General features: G+C 35.0%; 1 protein-coding gene across 3 annotated transcripts in view; it reads right to left on the reverse strand.

Moving 5' to 3' along the window:
- Window positions 1–694: 694 nt before the first annotated feature.
- Window positions 695–18,245, reverse strand: part of dpysl5a (dihydropyrimidinase like 5a) — a 34,689-nt gene continuing 17,138 nt past the window's right edge. For all 3 annotated transcript variants that reach the window (XM_056477133.1, XM_056477135.1, XM_056477134.1), the window contains exons 3-13: window positions 15,061–15,219; window positions 14,500–14,679; window positions 13,251–13,319; window positions 12,898–12,942; window positions 9,921–9,996; window positions 9,649–9,805; window positions 8,245–8,386; window positions 5,426–5,568; window positions 3,855–4,062; window positions 3,608–3,776; window positions 695–2,390 (exon numbers count right to left, since the gene is read on the reverse strand). In XM_056477133.1, the coding sequence (XP_056333108.1) occupies window positions 2,305–2,390; window positions 3,608–3,776; window positions 3,855–4,062; window positions 5,426–5,568; window positions 8,245–8,386; window positions 9,649–9,805; window positions 9,921–9,996; window positions 12,898–12,942; window positions 13,251–13,319; window positions 14,500–14,679; window positions 15,061–15,219 (1,434 nt within the window). In that variant the 3' untranslated portion in view covers window positions 695–2,304. The remainder of the gene's footprint in view (window positions 2,391–3,607; window positions 3,777–3,854; window positions 4,063–5,425; window positions 5,569–8,244; window positions 8,387–9,648; window positions 9,806–9,920; window positions 9,997–12,897; window positions 12,943–13,250; window positions 13,320–14,499; window positions 14,680–15,060; window positions 15,220–18,245) is intronic.

Genomic DNA, 18,245 nt, shown 5'->3' on the forward strand with positions numbered 1-18,245 from the left:
ATCCAAAATATATATTTGTTTGCTTTTGGTCCAAATGAATTAGGTATAGCTCCTATTCAACCTAATGTGTTTCTGTTATAAAACCTTATTATGTCCACTCACACTTTCCTCTGTTAATAGTTTTTGTGTAAATGTAAGATTATGTAAAGGGATATATTGCTGTTATTATCATGAGGAATTGTGTAATTGTTTTTAGCTTTCTTTTCCTGATTAGGGAATTTTATTAAATAAATTTGCTGTAAAATGTCTAACAGCTGTAGTAAAATAAACATCTCTTTGCAATAAAGAATTTAAATATATCCATAAAAAAAAAAAAAAAAAAAAAAAAAAAAAAAAAAAAAAAAAAAAAAAAAAAAAAAAAAATAAATATATATATATATATATATATATATATATATATATATATATATATATATATATATATATATATATATATATAAATATAAATAAATAAATATATATATATATATATATATATATATATATATATATATATATATATATATATATATATATATATATACATATACAAATTATTTACAAAGGTTGTTGGTGATTGGACGAGTGTTGGCCTGATGGGTAACTTTACTTCGACAACATTTAAAATTACATGTTAAAAATGATTTAAAACCTACAACACAATATTTCAGTATACATCTGTGTTTCATTGTACACAGCAAAACACCACAAAACATGAGGTTGAAGGGAGTTTATTTGCACTTTTTTTTCATGAGATAAACAATACGTTAACACGTACAACTGTAGTGCGTACACAGCTCATATTAAAAAATCGAAAAAAGCATACTGAAAATACAGAATAAAAAAATACATGAATATTCAGCACCAACAGAAACGTTCTCGCCATTCTACCGCTTGTGTCACAGGAACATCGAGTTGTACAACCTAAAGTTACGGTGTTTTAAATGGTCTCTACAGAAGGTATGCCTTGCCAGTAAACTGTCTGCTGTCTTTTTTTTCCCTGGACTTTCTGGAGCTCATTGATCAGAAGTGAGTTATTTGTAAACATGCAGATTAATAGTTGCTATAATGTTCATTGAGCAACCAATGGAATGACACTATATAGGTCATTCTAGAACAAACAGCTAAATTATGCTAATGTTATGAAGAATAATTGAATTATGAGATTTAAAAAAGGCAAATTTCAGATTAACAAAATTTGAAATGTAACCGTAAACAATATTGACAATTCACCCAAAAATGACAATTTTGTCATCATTTACTCACTGTCTTTCTTGTGGATCAAAAAGGAAGATATTCTGAGGAATGTTGGATACCTGTAGACATGGACATCCACCGTCTTTCTAGTGTGGATCAAAAAAGAAGATATTTTGAGGAATGTTGGAAACTTGTAGACATTGACATCCAGTTTTCTGTCCTATTATTGATGTTAATGGCTGCATTTCAACAAACATTCTTCAAAATATCACAAATAACACAAACTTATAAAGCTTGAGGGTGAATAAATGATGACAGAATATTATTTTTGGCTAATCTATCCCTTTAATTCACATTTTAGAAGGTCAGGTTTCTGTGCTTATAAACAACAAATGCTTCATATAAATGAATTTCTTTCAAATGAAATACCAAAGTGGTCACAAACCAAAGACATTTATCATTTCTTGTATTTGCTTTGAATCATCAGCATGTTAAAAACGAATTAAAAATAGGAATAAAGAATATTAACACCTCAACAAAAGTAAGACTAGCTTTTGATATCTGCACCTGCTGTCAGAAAGTGATGTCTGTAAGTGTTGTAATAGAGGCCGGGTGTGAATATACACACGAGAGAAAAACACTGAGGTAAATGTATAGTCATCTGCCAACACATTAAAACAGTTAAAAGATTAAATAACTTTACAATGGTTCACATTTTTCAAGCCATGACCAACTACACAAACTAATAACGTCCCCATTTGAAAAACAGCTTTCTTTAAACGGCAGCATAAATGTTGTAAATGTGTTAGTGTGGTAGCAAAACCAATGTCTGTCGTTAATTTAGCACTAAAACGGTGTTGAGTTTGAAGTTGAGCGTAACCGTAACTATTTCAGATTAAAACACCCTGTAACATTTTGAATTACCAAATCTCTCTGACTTATACCTTGTTTTCCAATTTCTGCACAAATAGTTTTTTTCACCTTGTACACATGTGTATATATATAAAAACAACACTGGAGTTTAGTTGCGAGTGATTAAATTAAATAATGTTCATCAGATGTGAGGTTGTCAGAATGCACCGTAAGTGTGTAATTTCAGACTTTTTTTTTTTAAGCGTTGATCCACAGTTACCAGATTCCACTTGAACGACCACCAGGGGGCGCCAGAATCCTTGCAGAAGCTCTCTTTGGAACGTTGTCATCAATTTGGGCACCTATTCAAAAGTAAATAGGTTAGACAAGCAAATATAGATTGTAATATGATATTCTGGTACTGAAGGTAAACATATTTCAAAACATACGGATACATATACAAAAATAGAACAAGTACTCCATTCCCATGTTACGTCATTTTTTCTGTACATACTTGACCCAGACACATTGATGCTGTGGTAAATTGATATATTTGTTTATTCGTTCATTCATTCATTCTCTTTTCGGCTTAGACCCTTTATTAATCAGGGGTTGCCACAGTGCAATGAACCGCCAACTTATCCAGCATATGTTTTACACAGCGGATGCCTTCCCAGCTGCAACCCATCACTAGGAAACACCCATACACGGTCATTCACACACATACACTACGGACAGTTTAGCTTATCCAATTCACCTACTTAGTAGCGCATGTCTTTGAACTTGTGTGGGAAAACGGAGCCCCCGGAGGAAACCCACTCAAACATCAGGAGAACATGCAAACTCCACACAGAAATGCCAACTGACCCAGCCAAGGCTCAAACCAGCGACCTTCTTGCTGTGAGGTGATCGTGCTACATACTGCGCCACCGTGATTCCCCGCAGATATAAATTATAATATTAAATTGTTGTGACATTCTGGTACTAAAGGTAAACATATTTAAAAACAACCGATACATACATATACTGTACAAAAAACATGACAAGTACACAATTTAGTACATACTTGACCCAGATTTACTGATACCGTTTTTTACGTATTTATTCAATCTTTTTATTCATACTCCACACATTTATTATTTTGATTTATTTATTCATTCATATTTCAATGACACATAAGCTACTGTTTATTTAAAATATGAAAGCACTTGTTAATTAAAGTTATTGTTAAGTTTAGCATTTGCTCTTATTATTTTATGGACTTGAGCTAACTAACAATAAACATTTGTATTTTCATAAGCTGACATGAACAAATAATAATAAATACTGAAACAAATAAGTTGCTTGTTAACACAGTAACTAATGTGAAATAAAGTGTTTTGTGTTACCAACGTTTCTGTAGATTTCACAATATATTGCTAACACTGAATTAAAACCTGTTGTATATTCTTACAATGAATTTAATGTAGAAACAACATAAAGACAGCATATTTTATATCTTTTTCTCTTGTACATCGATACTCAATACACTACCTCTATTTTCTATTTTAAGGTAGATATTTAATGGCGGCAACTGTACCAGACAAACTAAAGCTGGACTCGTGGAGGTCTCTCACTCCCCCGTGGCGTGTGCAGGGTCGTGGGTTCATGTCCCCGTCTGAAGGGCCCAGATCCTTCTTCCCGTAATTCTGCACCGCAGCCACATCTCCAGTATAGGGCGTGCGCTCCACCCCCTTGAGTGCTTGACACTGAGGGTCACAAACAAACTCAGTCCAGGACCTGTTTTTCACTGTAATCAAACATGTGTAAAAGTAGACTGGAGTTACCTTCTCCCTCTGGACCATTTTCTTGTAGAGGTAGTCTGGGAAGGTTCGGAGAGGGTAGAACTTTCCGGAGCCCTCAGCACAAGTAAAGATGCCATTTTCATAGACCACGCGACCGCGGCTGATGGTGACCAGCGGGACGCCGTGACAGCGCAGGTTCTCATAGAGGTTCACATCACCACCCTGCCATTGAGTGGTCACTGAGATGGTCCTGAGGAGGTAAAAATTAACCCCGCTGAATTTTACAGGGTTCCCACACTTTCATGAATAGCATAGTCAAGGATTTTTTAATGCAACAATAATTTTAAATCAAGCAATTTGTACCCCAGCATATGTAGCGCCATGAAAGTTGTTACTGTGCGTAGCATTTCACTTTAGGGTTGAGCTGATAGACGATGCCACCGTCCATTGCCGATGGCCGATAGACAACATGATGCTGAGCCGGCATTGCCGATCCTCCGCCCGCCCCTGTCGCAAACCCGCTCGCGAAAAATACACACTTAGGCCCTGTTTACACTAATAGGTCTTAGTTTTACAATGGCATTTTAGAACGAAAATGATCTACATCTACACTGTGTTTTATCTAGCGTTTCTGAACAGCCCTCCATCTGCTTAAATCGCACATCACGTGACCACACACACACACACACACACACACACACACACACACACACACACACACACACACACACACACACACACACACAGACACACACAGACACACACAGCCACACATGCTGTCATGCGCTCGTCTGAGCTCCAGAGAGCAGTGCACATCGGACAGGTCATCAAGGATGTACCGCTAGATCGCGTCTCACTATAGTTGTTATACGTGATATTTAATTAATCTTGTCTCTATCTAACGACTCTTCGGTCTTTTGAATCTATCAGGTAATGAGCCACAGCGTCAGTACAACTTATCTTTATTTATTTATGATTTGTATAATGGGTAAAACAAAGACCATGTGGGTCAGGTAGTTGAAACGGTAGGCTACAAATAATTAATTCATTCTGAATTAATAAATTATTCATAAATAATTCATTCGCTGCTGCCTACGACGACGATGCCAACGTCCATCGCGGTGTTTCACTTTTGAGATCGTACGATGACAAATTGGTCGACATCGCCCAACCCTATTTCACTTACGCTTAAGATTCATGTAAAAAATGTCATTTACGCAAATTGATCGTTTTAATGGTCATGTTCAAAGAACTTCCATAAAATTAGTTGAATTCCATACTGGTAATGTTTAAATGCAGTTCCCGAACTATAAATAATGTGCATTATTTGTCAGTCTTATTGTACAAGATTAAAATTTTAAGTTTTTTAATTTTAGAATTTCATTTTGGGTTTTTTTTGACAATTGAGTACAATTATTGAAATAAAACCATAAACAACTTTTATTTTAATTTAATTCAAGCACGTTCAACAAACTATATGTTTGTTTTTAAGTATTTTCCAGGCGTTGAATCCATGAATCAAGTACTTAAATCAAGTATTTTCAAGAAGCGCGGGAACCTTGATTTTAATTGAACTGAAAGCTGCTTTGAATTCAGGCCAATGTTTGGCATACCTTGTTGATTCTGGATCCCAAACCACCACGTCAGCATCAGCTCCAGGGATGATCCTGCCCTTTCTGGGGTAAAGGTTGTAGATCTTTGCAGCATTGGAGCTGGTGACAGCAACAAAACGATTCTCATCCATCTTGCCTCCAACCTAAAAGATAGATAGTATGATCATTTCCTGTTCTCTCAATGATTTTTTTCTTTTGATGGTTCATATGGTAACATAACTCTGGTCGAAGGTACTGTAGATACACACAACTACACATACTGTACTTAACGTACAATAGCTTTGAACCAAGGTGGGCCCATAGAGAAAAATGCATCAGTCAGCCAGAAGTGTTTTGTATTGGCACAGCTCTGGACAATTATCTTCTGACCGATGCCGAGACTCAGCGGATAGTGCCGCATTTTAAACAGAATCGGCCCAAAAGTGCTTGAAGTGCTGAAAACGCTCAATTACACTTAGCTTATCATCTAATATTATTAAATATTCAGCATCTGCATAATATGCATTCTTTTATCAAGTTTCAAGGCTTATATATATTGTTTCTTCCATGCAGTGTTTTTTTTCCAAACAATGATGTAACTTGCGCCTGAGATACCATAGTATGATGCATCGTTTGGGAAATTAAAACTTTTGACGCATGTTTCCTAAAACCGTAGTTACTCTGTCACAGATCCACGTTAGTTGTAACGTAAAATGTCCATAATGTTGCTCTAAATGGGGTGAAGTAACAACTTCTTTAGAGAAAATCATTTTTTAGTGCAAATGATATTGTTTTACACGGACACGCATTGTTGAAAAAATCCAATATAATTTTTGGAAATAACATGCACTCATTTTCCATATTAACAGAAATATATGTAAACAGCACAAATAGGGCCTAGTGGGCTATTGTTTTTGTTTTGTTTTTTGTTTGAAAAGTCTACTTTTACCAACATGTCATATACTGTACAGGTACATTTCTTAATAAATAGCCTACCTATAAATTAAAACATTAAAGTATTCTATATACTTTTGTTTTCACAAGATTTGGAGACATAAGTAGATTCCACTTTTAAATAAAAGGTCACCTATGGCTTTTGTCATGAGCCACGGCTGCATTCAAAATGGCTTAAATGTTTTCAAAGTGCATCACAAAACGGAGCGCAATTGTCAATATGAAGATCACTAAAACTGAACTGTAAAAATACTTTGAAAGCAAATTACACGTAAGTTTGCAATGCAGTTTGCACATGTTCATTGAAACGATGGATTTAGGAAACATCAAATCAACAAACTGTTTGTAATGAGGGAACTTGCAACATTAGTTGGCTAACAATGGTTTTCGGATACGTACCCCTAGACAACAAGAACTACTGTTATTCCTTTTACAAATGTGTCATTAAAACTTCTACAAATTCATAAAACTGATCCAAGATCATGAAACGATTATGAAAAGATTATGAAACCTGTTCAGCAATTTGCAATAGTTTTTTTTGTGAAAAAAAAAAAGATTTGCGATCTTAGCAAACCCGTGTGATTCATGTAAATTTGATTATATTACACAGATCGCTCCTCAGCAGAGAATCATTGAATTTTCAAAATACTTGAAACAGTTATGACATAACAAACCCTGATTTACTGAAATCACTAGACCATGGCAATTGGATATATGCTCAAACCACTAATTCAAAACAAACACTCATAACGTTTTTGAAGCTTCATGAAGCAGTGCTTCGAAAGCAGCCATTACTAGTGGCAATGCTACTTTGTAAAGAAACACTATAAGTATAAACACATATGGTCCATGTTTGCCAAGTAATCGCATTGCATGTGTAATATGCATTACTTGGAGATGACATTTTCTCAACACAGATCAATTAAATGAACATCAAGTGAAGTTTATTTATAAACTAATGTCGAGAGGATCCCGTGATTATGATTGAACATGGCTGGTTCTGCATTAACTATGTATGATCCACCAATCAGACGATTGGTAACCCACTATAAAGAGCCAGGGTTTCTCACTACAGTCATCTTCGATTTGAAGAATCCCCCTTCCACCCCCACTCCTCCACCTTTCCCTTCATAGGATGGCAGGGTGGCCCAGTGATTAACACTGTTGCCTCACAGCAAGAATGTCACCGGTTCTAGTCCTTTAACAGGCCGGCTGTCGTTTATGTGCAAAGTTAGTATGTTCTTCCCATGCTTGTGTGCTTCCCGTGCTTTTCTCCCATATTCCAAAAACATGCACTACAATTGAATTGATCAAATCTAAATTTAGGCACTACAGTCAAACTCTCATTCAGCAGCATATCTCTTCATAGCGATCATTTTCTGTCATCAGCTCTTATCAAAAAAGGGGGAGTTCTCGAGACCTACTTGAGCTCAGAGCTCCCCTCTCACCCTGCAAACGGGAGGGAGCCCAGGGCTCAAGGACCTTTTGAGCTCAGGGCTCTCTCAAAGGACAGCATGCCAAACTTACTTATAATCAATCAACAGCTAAGTGTGAACACTTGAAACAGCATAAAAACATTTCTGATAAAACCAGTCCTGTATAAAATAAAAACTAGATAGAAAGTCTGTCTAAATGGGTGAAACTCATGTCACATATTATATTCAAAATATTAATTTTTCCTCACAGCTTGTTCAAGTCAAGTAGAGTGGACCGAAATGTTATGTCTCGCACTAAATAAACATAATCATACATGTTTGTGTATATACGTTTAATTGTCTTTCCGATTTTAGTTGAGACATTAAAACTGGTATTAAAAATATTCAATTATATTGTAACAACACTAGAGAAACCAAGCAGTGTGGTTTCTGTCATGAAACGAAACATACCACTCCTCGCTCCCACATGACGCTCATACGGTCCTGAACTCCAGGAACGCCGTGAGGGATTTTGGTGAAGTCATCTTTGCCCATCGCCTTCTGTTTGGTGGTGAAGGGTCGGTGGTCCGAAGTCACAACGTTCAGAGTGTCACTACATCACAATAAAAAAAATGTTTATTTGACAGTACAACCCAGCGGGAACATTGATTTCAAAACAACATCAAAAATTGTTAAAAAACATATCAGAAATACTAATCGATTTGACCCATTTGACATACACACATTACATCGACAACCAAAATAATGACACAAAAAGTATATAAGAGTTAGGGCTGTCATGATATTCGATTTTTTACACCACGGTTATTGTGGCTAAAAGAATTTGCAATATCTATAGAGACACCGGAAGAAAGAAATATATATATCTTTTTTAAATATTTAGACATTTTCAAATATTTAGATTGTTAGTTCCTTTTTTTTACTAGAAACCATAAAAAATGTTTATGTGAGCGAAACGTTTTTCTGATTCATCACAGTCTTAACATTTCCTTAATAGACTTTTTAGTATAAAGTAGTTGTAGTGCAGTTTGAACAGTATGAAAATACAGACATTTATAAAAATACATTTAGAAAAAAAAACAATTTTTTTTACTTGTTTAAACTTAATTAAAATGAACTGAAACAACACAATCTTGAGATTTCATTGGGACAACTTAATTTTTTTATGTTCAATCCACATAAACTGTTGTGTTAAGTGTTAAGTTAACTTAATCGTTCACAAGATATATGGGACAACATGAATGAATTGTGTAGAACACTGCATTTTTTACAATGTAGTTTAGCCGAACTGAAACAAAAACCTGCCGGTTGCTGAGTGCACGTTTCCAGCAAAAATTGCTGGGTTCTGGTTTCAGATGTCATGGTTCTTCATCTGGGAGGTCATTTATGTCCTGCTATGTTAAGAGATTCTATTCATTTTAAGTAGTGTGGTTATCGCCAATACAGATATTATGTCACATCCTAAATTAACACAATATCAATATTTCATGTTTTAAATATGATGGTTTTCATCAATACCTGTATATTACAACACCCATAATAAGAATATAAGAAACGTAATCATTAACCTAAAAGCTTAAATTACAAGTTGCAAATTTATACTATTGTATCCCTACATGCATTGTAAAGTACCTTGATGTCAAAATTACATCAAATTGACATCTAACTTTGGGATCAACAGTCCTGCAATCAATTTTGACATGTTTTTTGACACCAATGTCAATTTGATGACGTTTTGGCATCAAGGTACTGAATTGACAAGACAATTTGCAGTTTGACGTGTTTTTTGATGTCGTTTGGGAATTCCAGTAGGTCATTCAATGCAGTTATTCAGAACATGGAGAATTCACTTACTTTCCCAGAAGGCTGAGCAGGTAATTGGGTGTGTTGGGGTCAAGTCTGAGCGGCGGCACAGTGACAAAAGCAGCTGCGTGGGCCCAGTCCTGGTGATAATACTGCATCCCGTTTAAGACAGCGTGAGCAGTGGTGGTCTCTCCATGCACCACTTTCCCTGTGCACCGATCATATGTCAGTATTTAGTCATATTACATGCTTTAACAGATTCAGGTGTCATATTTTTAAAAAGTATGCAAGGTTTTGTGCTGAAAATCCCTTGCATTCCTTACCTTGCATTTTAGCCGATGCTAAAACGTCTCCTGCTGACATGCTGGAAACATTCACAAGATATATGGGACAGTGGGCCTAAAAGACAAAAAAACAGAAATGATGATGATTATGATGATGGTAAACAAATTTAAAAACCTTACGCAAAAACTGGTCTATGTTTCAAAGATGCTAATAGTCACAAGCTGCTATCTGACATGACATGACATGCTGACATTTTGTTTTACACTGTTTGAGGAATATGCTGTGTGTGAATACTTCAGCGTTGAAATTATAGTAAAAACTTTTAACTTTATTTTTTTAATTTCATCTCTCTTTGGTATGAGAATACTAGTGTATCTGACAAGAACAGCATTAAGAAAATAATAAAGTCAGCTGAAAGGTCCATAGGAGTCAAAATCAAATCTATTGAGGAACTGTATCAACAACGTTGTCTGTCTAGGGCAAATAGCATTTTAAGGGATCCAACCCACCCTGGCCATAGTCTGCTCACGCTCATGCCATCAGGCAGGCGTTACAGAAGCCTGAGGAGCTAATCAGTGTGGTCTTGTCATAGTTTTTATCCTGTCTTTATAAGACTTTTGAATAACACCGTATCTTAAATACTATTGATAGCTACAGAATTATGTAATAATAAATAAAAAAATAGTCAAACTAGCACAAATCATTAATATAACAAACTATGCATTCATTTATTCCCTTCTGTGATTTTTTTTTAAATTGGGTTATATTTTGTATAACTATATATTTATGAAATTATAAAAGCTCATTTATTATGTTTTTATAGTGTTTGATGTTTTTTGTGTTCTTGCTGGGTCTGATGCAAGGTAATTTTGTTCTGCATTAAATTAATGTGATGTTTTGAATGACAAAAATAAAGGAAACTAATTTAATAATTAGTCAACTTCATCTGATACTTAACCAGGATTTATTTGACCAAAAGTAGAGCAAAACTATTTAATTTATATATTTTAAAATGCAAATATTCATGTAATAGACAGTAGTCATTAGTGTGTTACATGATCCTGCAGAAATTATTCTAATAAATATGTTAATATTTATTGCCAATATGTAAATATATGTTAATATTTAACTCCAATAGTGGTATTATGTCACACCATAAATGAACACAATATCAACATGTGATTGTAATTAACTTTCCTTTGGCTTAGTCCCTTTATACATCAAGGGTTGCCACAGCTAAATGATACGCCAACTTATCCAACACGTTTTACACAGCGGATGCCCTTCCAGCTGCAACTCAGTACTGGGAAACATTCATACACACTCATTCACACACATACACTACGGCCAATTTAGTTTATTCAATTTACCTACAGTGCATGTCTTTGGACTGTGGGTGAAACCGGAGCACCCGGAGGAAACCCACGCCAACACGGAGAGAACATGCAAACTTCACATAGAAATTCCAACTGGCCATGGCTCAAACCACCATCCTTCTTGCTGTGAGGCGACAGTGCTTATCACTAAGCCATCGTGTTGCCTATACACATAATTTCTAGCAAAATATTTAGCAATTGTATCTAATAAACACTTATTATTGCCAATACTGAAAACAACTGTTGCAGCTGGAAGGGCATGCGCTGTGTAAAACGTGTTGGATAAGTTGGCGTATCATTTAGCTGTGGCAACCCCTGATGTATAAAGGAACTAAGCCAAAGCAAAGTTAATTAGTGAATGAATTACGTGCATACAGTAAATTTTTTCATAGCTTTTTGATTGAAAAAAAAAAAAAAAAAGATTTTTAATTGAGTGAAGATCAGTTTTCTGATCAGTTTTTAATTTGAGAAATAAAAACATATGTCTGCACATGCAGTAATTAAATATGATTATTATTACAAATTATTTATTTTTATATTTATATATACTTAAGTCTATAAAGTGTATAACTTCAATCCCTGCTCTTTTCATGTCAGTAAACATGCTAAATTATTTGCATTGTTTAGTTTTCTGATTGGCTTAACCCTTAAATGGGAAAATAATTTATTTTATTAATCATATTTATATATAATATAAAAGCCCCGCAATCGGGATTTTATATAATAATTTTTTTAAATTATATTATATTTTTTTTACACAATTTTTTTTTCTGTGTATACAGTTGAAGTCAGAATTATTAGCCCCCCTGAATTATTAGCCCCCCTGTTTATTTTGTTTCCCAATTTCAGTTTAACGGACAGAATTTTTTTTTACATATTTCTAAACATAATAGTTTTAATAACTTATTTCTAATAACTGATTTATTTGATCTTTGCCATGATGACAGTAAATAATATTTGACTAGATATTTTTCAAGACACTTCTAACTAGATTAATTAGGTTAACTAGGCAGGTTAGGGTAATTAGGCAAGTTATTATATAAAGATGGTTTGTTCTGTAGACTATAGAAAAAATATATAGCTTAAAGGGGCTAATCATTTTGACCTTAAAATGGTTTTTAAAATTTTTTAAACCCGAAATAAAACAAACAAAACTTTCTCCAGAAGAAAAAATATTATCAGACATACTGTGAAAATTTCCTTGCTCTGTTAAAGAGCATTTGGGAAATATTTAAAAAAGAAGAAAAAAAATCAAAGGGGGGTTAATAATTCTGACTTCAACTGTTTAGACATACACACACACACATTCCAGGGCTTTTCCAGTGAGAATCCTTCAAAAGACAAATGTTATTTCATATCCCAATTGCTGGGCTTTTATATGACTGTAGAAAACTGTGATATTATTTAAAACTGAAATACAGAAATGTCACTTGTTATAATCCTCCCTAAAATGCCCATGTGAACAACTACTTTCATAAAGCACTGATACAATCAGACCAATTGTCCACACAAATGTTAGTGTTTGTTAGTACTGTAGTTTAGAATCTTCGCTTCTGTATAATAACTAATGTAACAGTGTCTGGGGATAACAATGGAGCCAGGAATTGACTATATTCCCAGTCTAGTTGATAATACTCACTCTGTTAGCGATGGTGATGGCTCGATGGACGGCCTCTGCTTCCAGCTGTACACATGGAAAATTCCAATGGTAAGTGAGAAAACACAAATGTCACCAGAGAAACCTAATGATGAACAGACGCTTAAGAGTATTAATAATCCATGGAAATGCAATATGGAGACGGGAAAGACTAGGAGTTGGAGAGAGAGAGAGAGAGAGAGAGAGAGAGAGAGAGAGAGAGAGAGAGCGAGAGAGAGAGAGAGAGAGAGAGAGAGAGAGAGAGAGAGAGAGAGAGCGAGAGCAGCGGTGTCGGTGTGACTAATATCTTAAAGGAAAACCATTTCATGGTAAGAGGATTTGAATGGTTAGTTTACCTCCTCAGGTCTGCTTATCTCAATGCCCTCTGGTCCACTAATACCCAGATCCAAAGCCTCTCGGGCACCCTTGTATGTAAAAATGAAAACATGAGATAATGATGACTATGCAGGAAGAAAAACATGATCTAGTAACATTATGCTATCATTATTTAAGATTTGTTGACAAAATAAAGACAGCATCACATTGTAGTTACAGTAACTTCATTAAAAATATTGGGGTTGATTGGTTTTGTTTTAAAAGAACTAATTATAATTATTCATGCATTCATTAATTGTCTTTTCAGCTTAGTCCCTTTGTTAATCCGGGGTCGCCACAACGGAATGAACCGACAACTTATCCAGCACATGTTTTAGGCAGCGGATGCCGTTCCAACTGCAACCCATCTCTGGGAAACATCCATTCACTCTCATACACTACGGACAATTTAGCCTTCCCAATTCACCTGTACCGCATGTCTTTGGACTGTGGGGGAAACCGGGGAACCTGGAGGAAACCCATGCGAACGCAGGGAGAACATGCAAACTCCACACAAAAACGCCAACTGACCTAGCCGAGGCTCGAACCAGCGACCTTCTTGCTGTGAGGCTATAGCACTACCTACTGCGCAACTGCATCGCCAACTATAATTATATGTATTATTAATAAGAAAAATAATAATTTCACTTTTTACAAAAGACAAAATAACCTATTAAAGTAAAATTAAAATATTATCTAAAATATGTTATACATTGCTATACATTCTTCAGTAAACTCAAGTTTAAACTGAAGAAACCCGAGAAATATACGAGTATTACACAGTTAAAAAACTATTATTATAATAGTAATAATAATAATAATGCAATTATTGAAACCTTTAAATAATAAAACAATAAATAATAAAAAAATAAAGAATTACACAGTTTGTTTTGGAATGCAACAGAATTTGTAAATAAAATGTAATTGAGTAGTAAAATTGTATAAATGTAAAAACAATAAAATGTTGCGTAAAAAAAAATCATTTTACATTGTATACATTTCATGCTTTTAGTGTACCTGACAATAAATAAATTTAGAAACAGAAAAAAAAAAATTAAACAAAAAATAAATTATTAATTTAATTATAAATTCATCTTTAATTAAATACATTTAATACTGCTAATCTATTAATGGAATAAAACATGGCGACAGCTGCTTGAGGTGTGTAAAGCAGCTCACTAGGATTTGTATTTCTACAGTAGTGTTTTACAGCAGTTCCCTGATTTATACCTCAGCAACCAGCTCTCCGTTCTCCGCGTGGACACGGGCCACAGCACCAATATCCTTACAGTTCTGCAGGGCCTGAAACAGCTCGCTGTCCCTCAGCATGTACATGTCCTTATACGCCATGTACATCTGGAAGGAGTTCACCCCTTTGTCTCGTACCAGCATCTCCATTTGAGCCCTAGCCTGTGATACAGAACCAATAACATCATCACGTCCTTACGAAAAAATAAAATAAAATTCCACTATGCATTCATAAAGTGTGCTTCACACAGGTGAGTGGGCTTTATAAACCATGCTGTAGAAATACTCTTCTCACCCAAAAAAAACACTCTCCCTTACTCTAGCACTTAATTCTCTGAGAACTAACAGTTCCTTTGTATAATTAGCACTTTCTGTGTGTATTCTTGTTGAATTGCTGAATGCCTCCTCAATTGTAAGTCGCTTTGGACAAAAGCGTCTGCCAAATGACTAAATGTAAATCCATGACATCAAGACTAAATTTACACACAAAAATTCTGAAATTTCAACACATTTATTACTATTCCTGCTATTATTTGTTTGTACCTTAGGCCCCCACCAGGTCACTCCCATATGCAGGGCATAGTCACAGCAGGCTTTGGCATCAGCGTGAGAGCGGGATTTTTCATAGGCATCTAGCAATGACTCGTTCTTCTCTGGTAGCACGTGACCAATCACCATAGTGGTGCCTCCAGCGAGAGCCGCCTGGAAATAAACACACAAACATCAGACTGACTGCTGCGGGATCCATACAGCATCGATACCAATCACTCGGTTTAATGGCTTGACAACATTTTCTCTAAAGCTTGCATGAAATGAAAATGGTACATAACATACTCTGTAAGCATCAATCAAGGTTAAATTAAACCCGTATTCATGCTGTATTCAAATTTGTTGTGGGTGGGTGTTAAGTCTGAATGGTTGCCTTATAGGCATATATATATATATATATATATATATATATATATATATATATATATATATATATATATATATATATATATATATATATATATATATATATATATAAAATAGGTGGGCATAGATTAGTTTTTTAATCAAGATTAATCTAGATTAAAACGGCTCATTCGAATTCTGTCGAAGGCATTCAGAATATGTGTGCTACCCAAATAATAAGTCTTTGAGAACGGGTTTCTCTAGCCAGGTGGCGCATTAAACCAGGGGCTCATCTCCTGTTTCGAAAATGCATCACAAATTGCTTGAGAAACTGTTCTACTATGATAATTGGTGATGAAAATAAATGATGTTCAATAAGATGTACTTGTGTTTACTAACTGTTTATTCAGTTAAACATGAATGTTGAACTGTAGGCCTACATAAGCTCCAAACAGCGATTTCATACTTGCTTTTGATGCACGTACATACAGAAAATGCTGCTTCGCAAAGGCAAGTTCACAGAGCCCTGACGGTGTGTCAAACATTGAGTATGTTTACATGGGCAACAATACCTTAATACGATTTTAATATGAATACTCTGATTAAGGATCTACCATGTAAACAGCGATTTTTGATTAATGCGACTAAAGTCATAACTGAACTAAACAGAAATGGAATTAAGACATGTGGAGTACGCATATATTAGTGCCATTACTGACAAACTATTACAGTCATGTATGACTTTGCCATATTTTCTGACAAGATCCACATAGGTGGCTGTCAGTAAAGGACCGCACAGACACACAGACGCACAAACAAACACACACACACACACACACACACACACACCACACATTGCGAAATGTGGAAGTTTTTTTTTTACGTTTGGCGAGCGTTATTAAATTCTACAACACTCTCACCCGTCCTTATTCATTATTTGCGTCTAATACCCCAGTTTGTCACGGGGGTATTATTGAAATGTTCATGAGTTAAAATGAAACTGCCGAACTGCAGTTAAAGTCAGGCATCCTGCAGATTTGATTCAGAAGGGCACTATTTTGTCAGACGGCTCACCGGTCAGGTATACATCTGCGCTAAAATATCAAGGTGAAAGTCATAGCTTGCGTAGAATAGACCCAGCTCCCAATCCAACTTTGAGAATAGATTAACGGCGATATTTTTTTTATCACGTGATAAGAGCCTTGCGTTATATATATAGAAAAAAATATTATCAGACATACTGTGAAAATTTCCTTGCTCTCTTAAACATCATTTGGGAAATATTTAAAAACTAAAAATTCAAAGGGGGGCTAATAATTCTGACTTCAACTGTACGGTTTTGTGATTATGTGAATATGTCCCCTGGGAGACATTATTAGAAGACATGGGATCAGCTTTCACTGGTATGCAGATGATACTCAATTATATATTTCAACTAAACCTGATGAGACGTCTAAACTGTCCAAGCTAACTGAGTGTATTAAAGATGTTAAAGACTGGATGACCAACAATTATCTTCTTTTAAACTCAGACAAAACAGAATTATTACTTATTGGGCCTAAATCCTGTACACAGCAGATCTCACAACTCGACCTACAATTAGAGGGATACAAAGTGAGCATTAGCTCTACGATAAAAGATCTGGGTGTCATATTAGACAGTAATTTAACTTTTAAAAATATATCCCATGTCACAAAAACTGCTTTCTTTCATCTGAGAAATATCGCTAAGTTACGAAGTATGCTATCCATCTCAGATGCAGAAAAGCTAGTCCATGCTTTTATGACTTCTAGGCTGGACTACTGTAATGCACTGTTTGCTGGCTGCCCAGCATCCTCTATTAACAAACTTTTAGTACAAATGCAGCTGTCAGAGTTCTTACCAGGTCTAGAAAATTTGATCACATCACCCCAATTTTGTCCTCCTTACACTGGCTGCCTGTTAAGTTTCGTATTGAATTTAAAATATTGCTTCTTACATATAAAGCTTTAAATAATCTAGCTCTTGTTTATCTAACCAATCTTCTGTCTCGCTACAATCCAACTCGCTCTTTAAGATCTCAAAACTTAGGGCTTCTGGTAGTACCTAGAATAGCAAAGTCGAGTAAAGGAGGTCGAGCCTTCTCATTTATAGCTCCTAAACTCTGGAATAGCCTTCCTGATAACGTCCGAGGCTCAGACACAATCTCTCAGTTTAAAACTAGATTAAAGACCTATCTGTTCAGTAAAGCATACACTTAGTGCACCACTTAGGGGGCTTCCACACATAGCTTGCATGGTTCGGGATCTATAGAGCTGCGCATCGTTGGATTTGCTCTTCAGTATTTGGAATCTTAATAGTGATTATTAAACCACACTGAACTGAGCTAAACTGAACTGAACTTAAACACTACAAACTGAACTACACTGTTCCTATTTACTATGACCCTTTATGTAAAGCTGCTTTGACACAATCTACATTGTATAAGCGCTATACAAATAAAGGTGAATTGAATTGAATTGAATAATTATACATTTAAAATTTAATGACCAAACATGTTTTTATTAAGTTCCCATTGTTTTTGCAGATTAAATATAACACAATAGATCAGACATGTTTGTAGTTTAACTCTTTTTAACCACTTTTGTAGTTCGTACGTATGAATCTGCACTTCAAAACAGCGATAGTTAGACTAACCTTTTATGCACTATTGCAAATATTAAACAAAAATAAACAGTGCATTCTTTAAAAAAATAATAATATGGACATAGCAAATCTTAGTAGATCAGTTTTGTAATTTAACCAAGCAATTTTTAATAACATTTCAAATCTGGCCATCATTGTTCATTTTAATA

This window comes from Danio aesculapii, chromosome 17 (genome assembly GCF_903798145.1).
Source record: "Danio aesculapii chromosome 17, fDanAes4.1, whole genome shotgun sequence".
Taxonomy (NCBI): domain Eukaryota; kingdom Metazoa; phylum Chordata; class Actinopteri; order Cypriniformes; family Danionidae; genus Danio; species Danio aesculapii.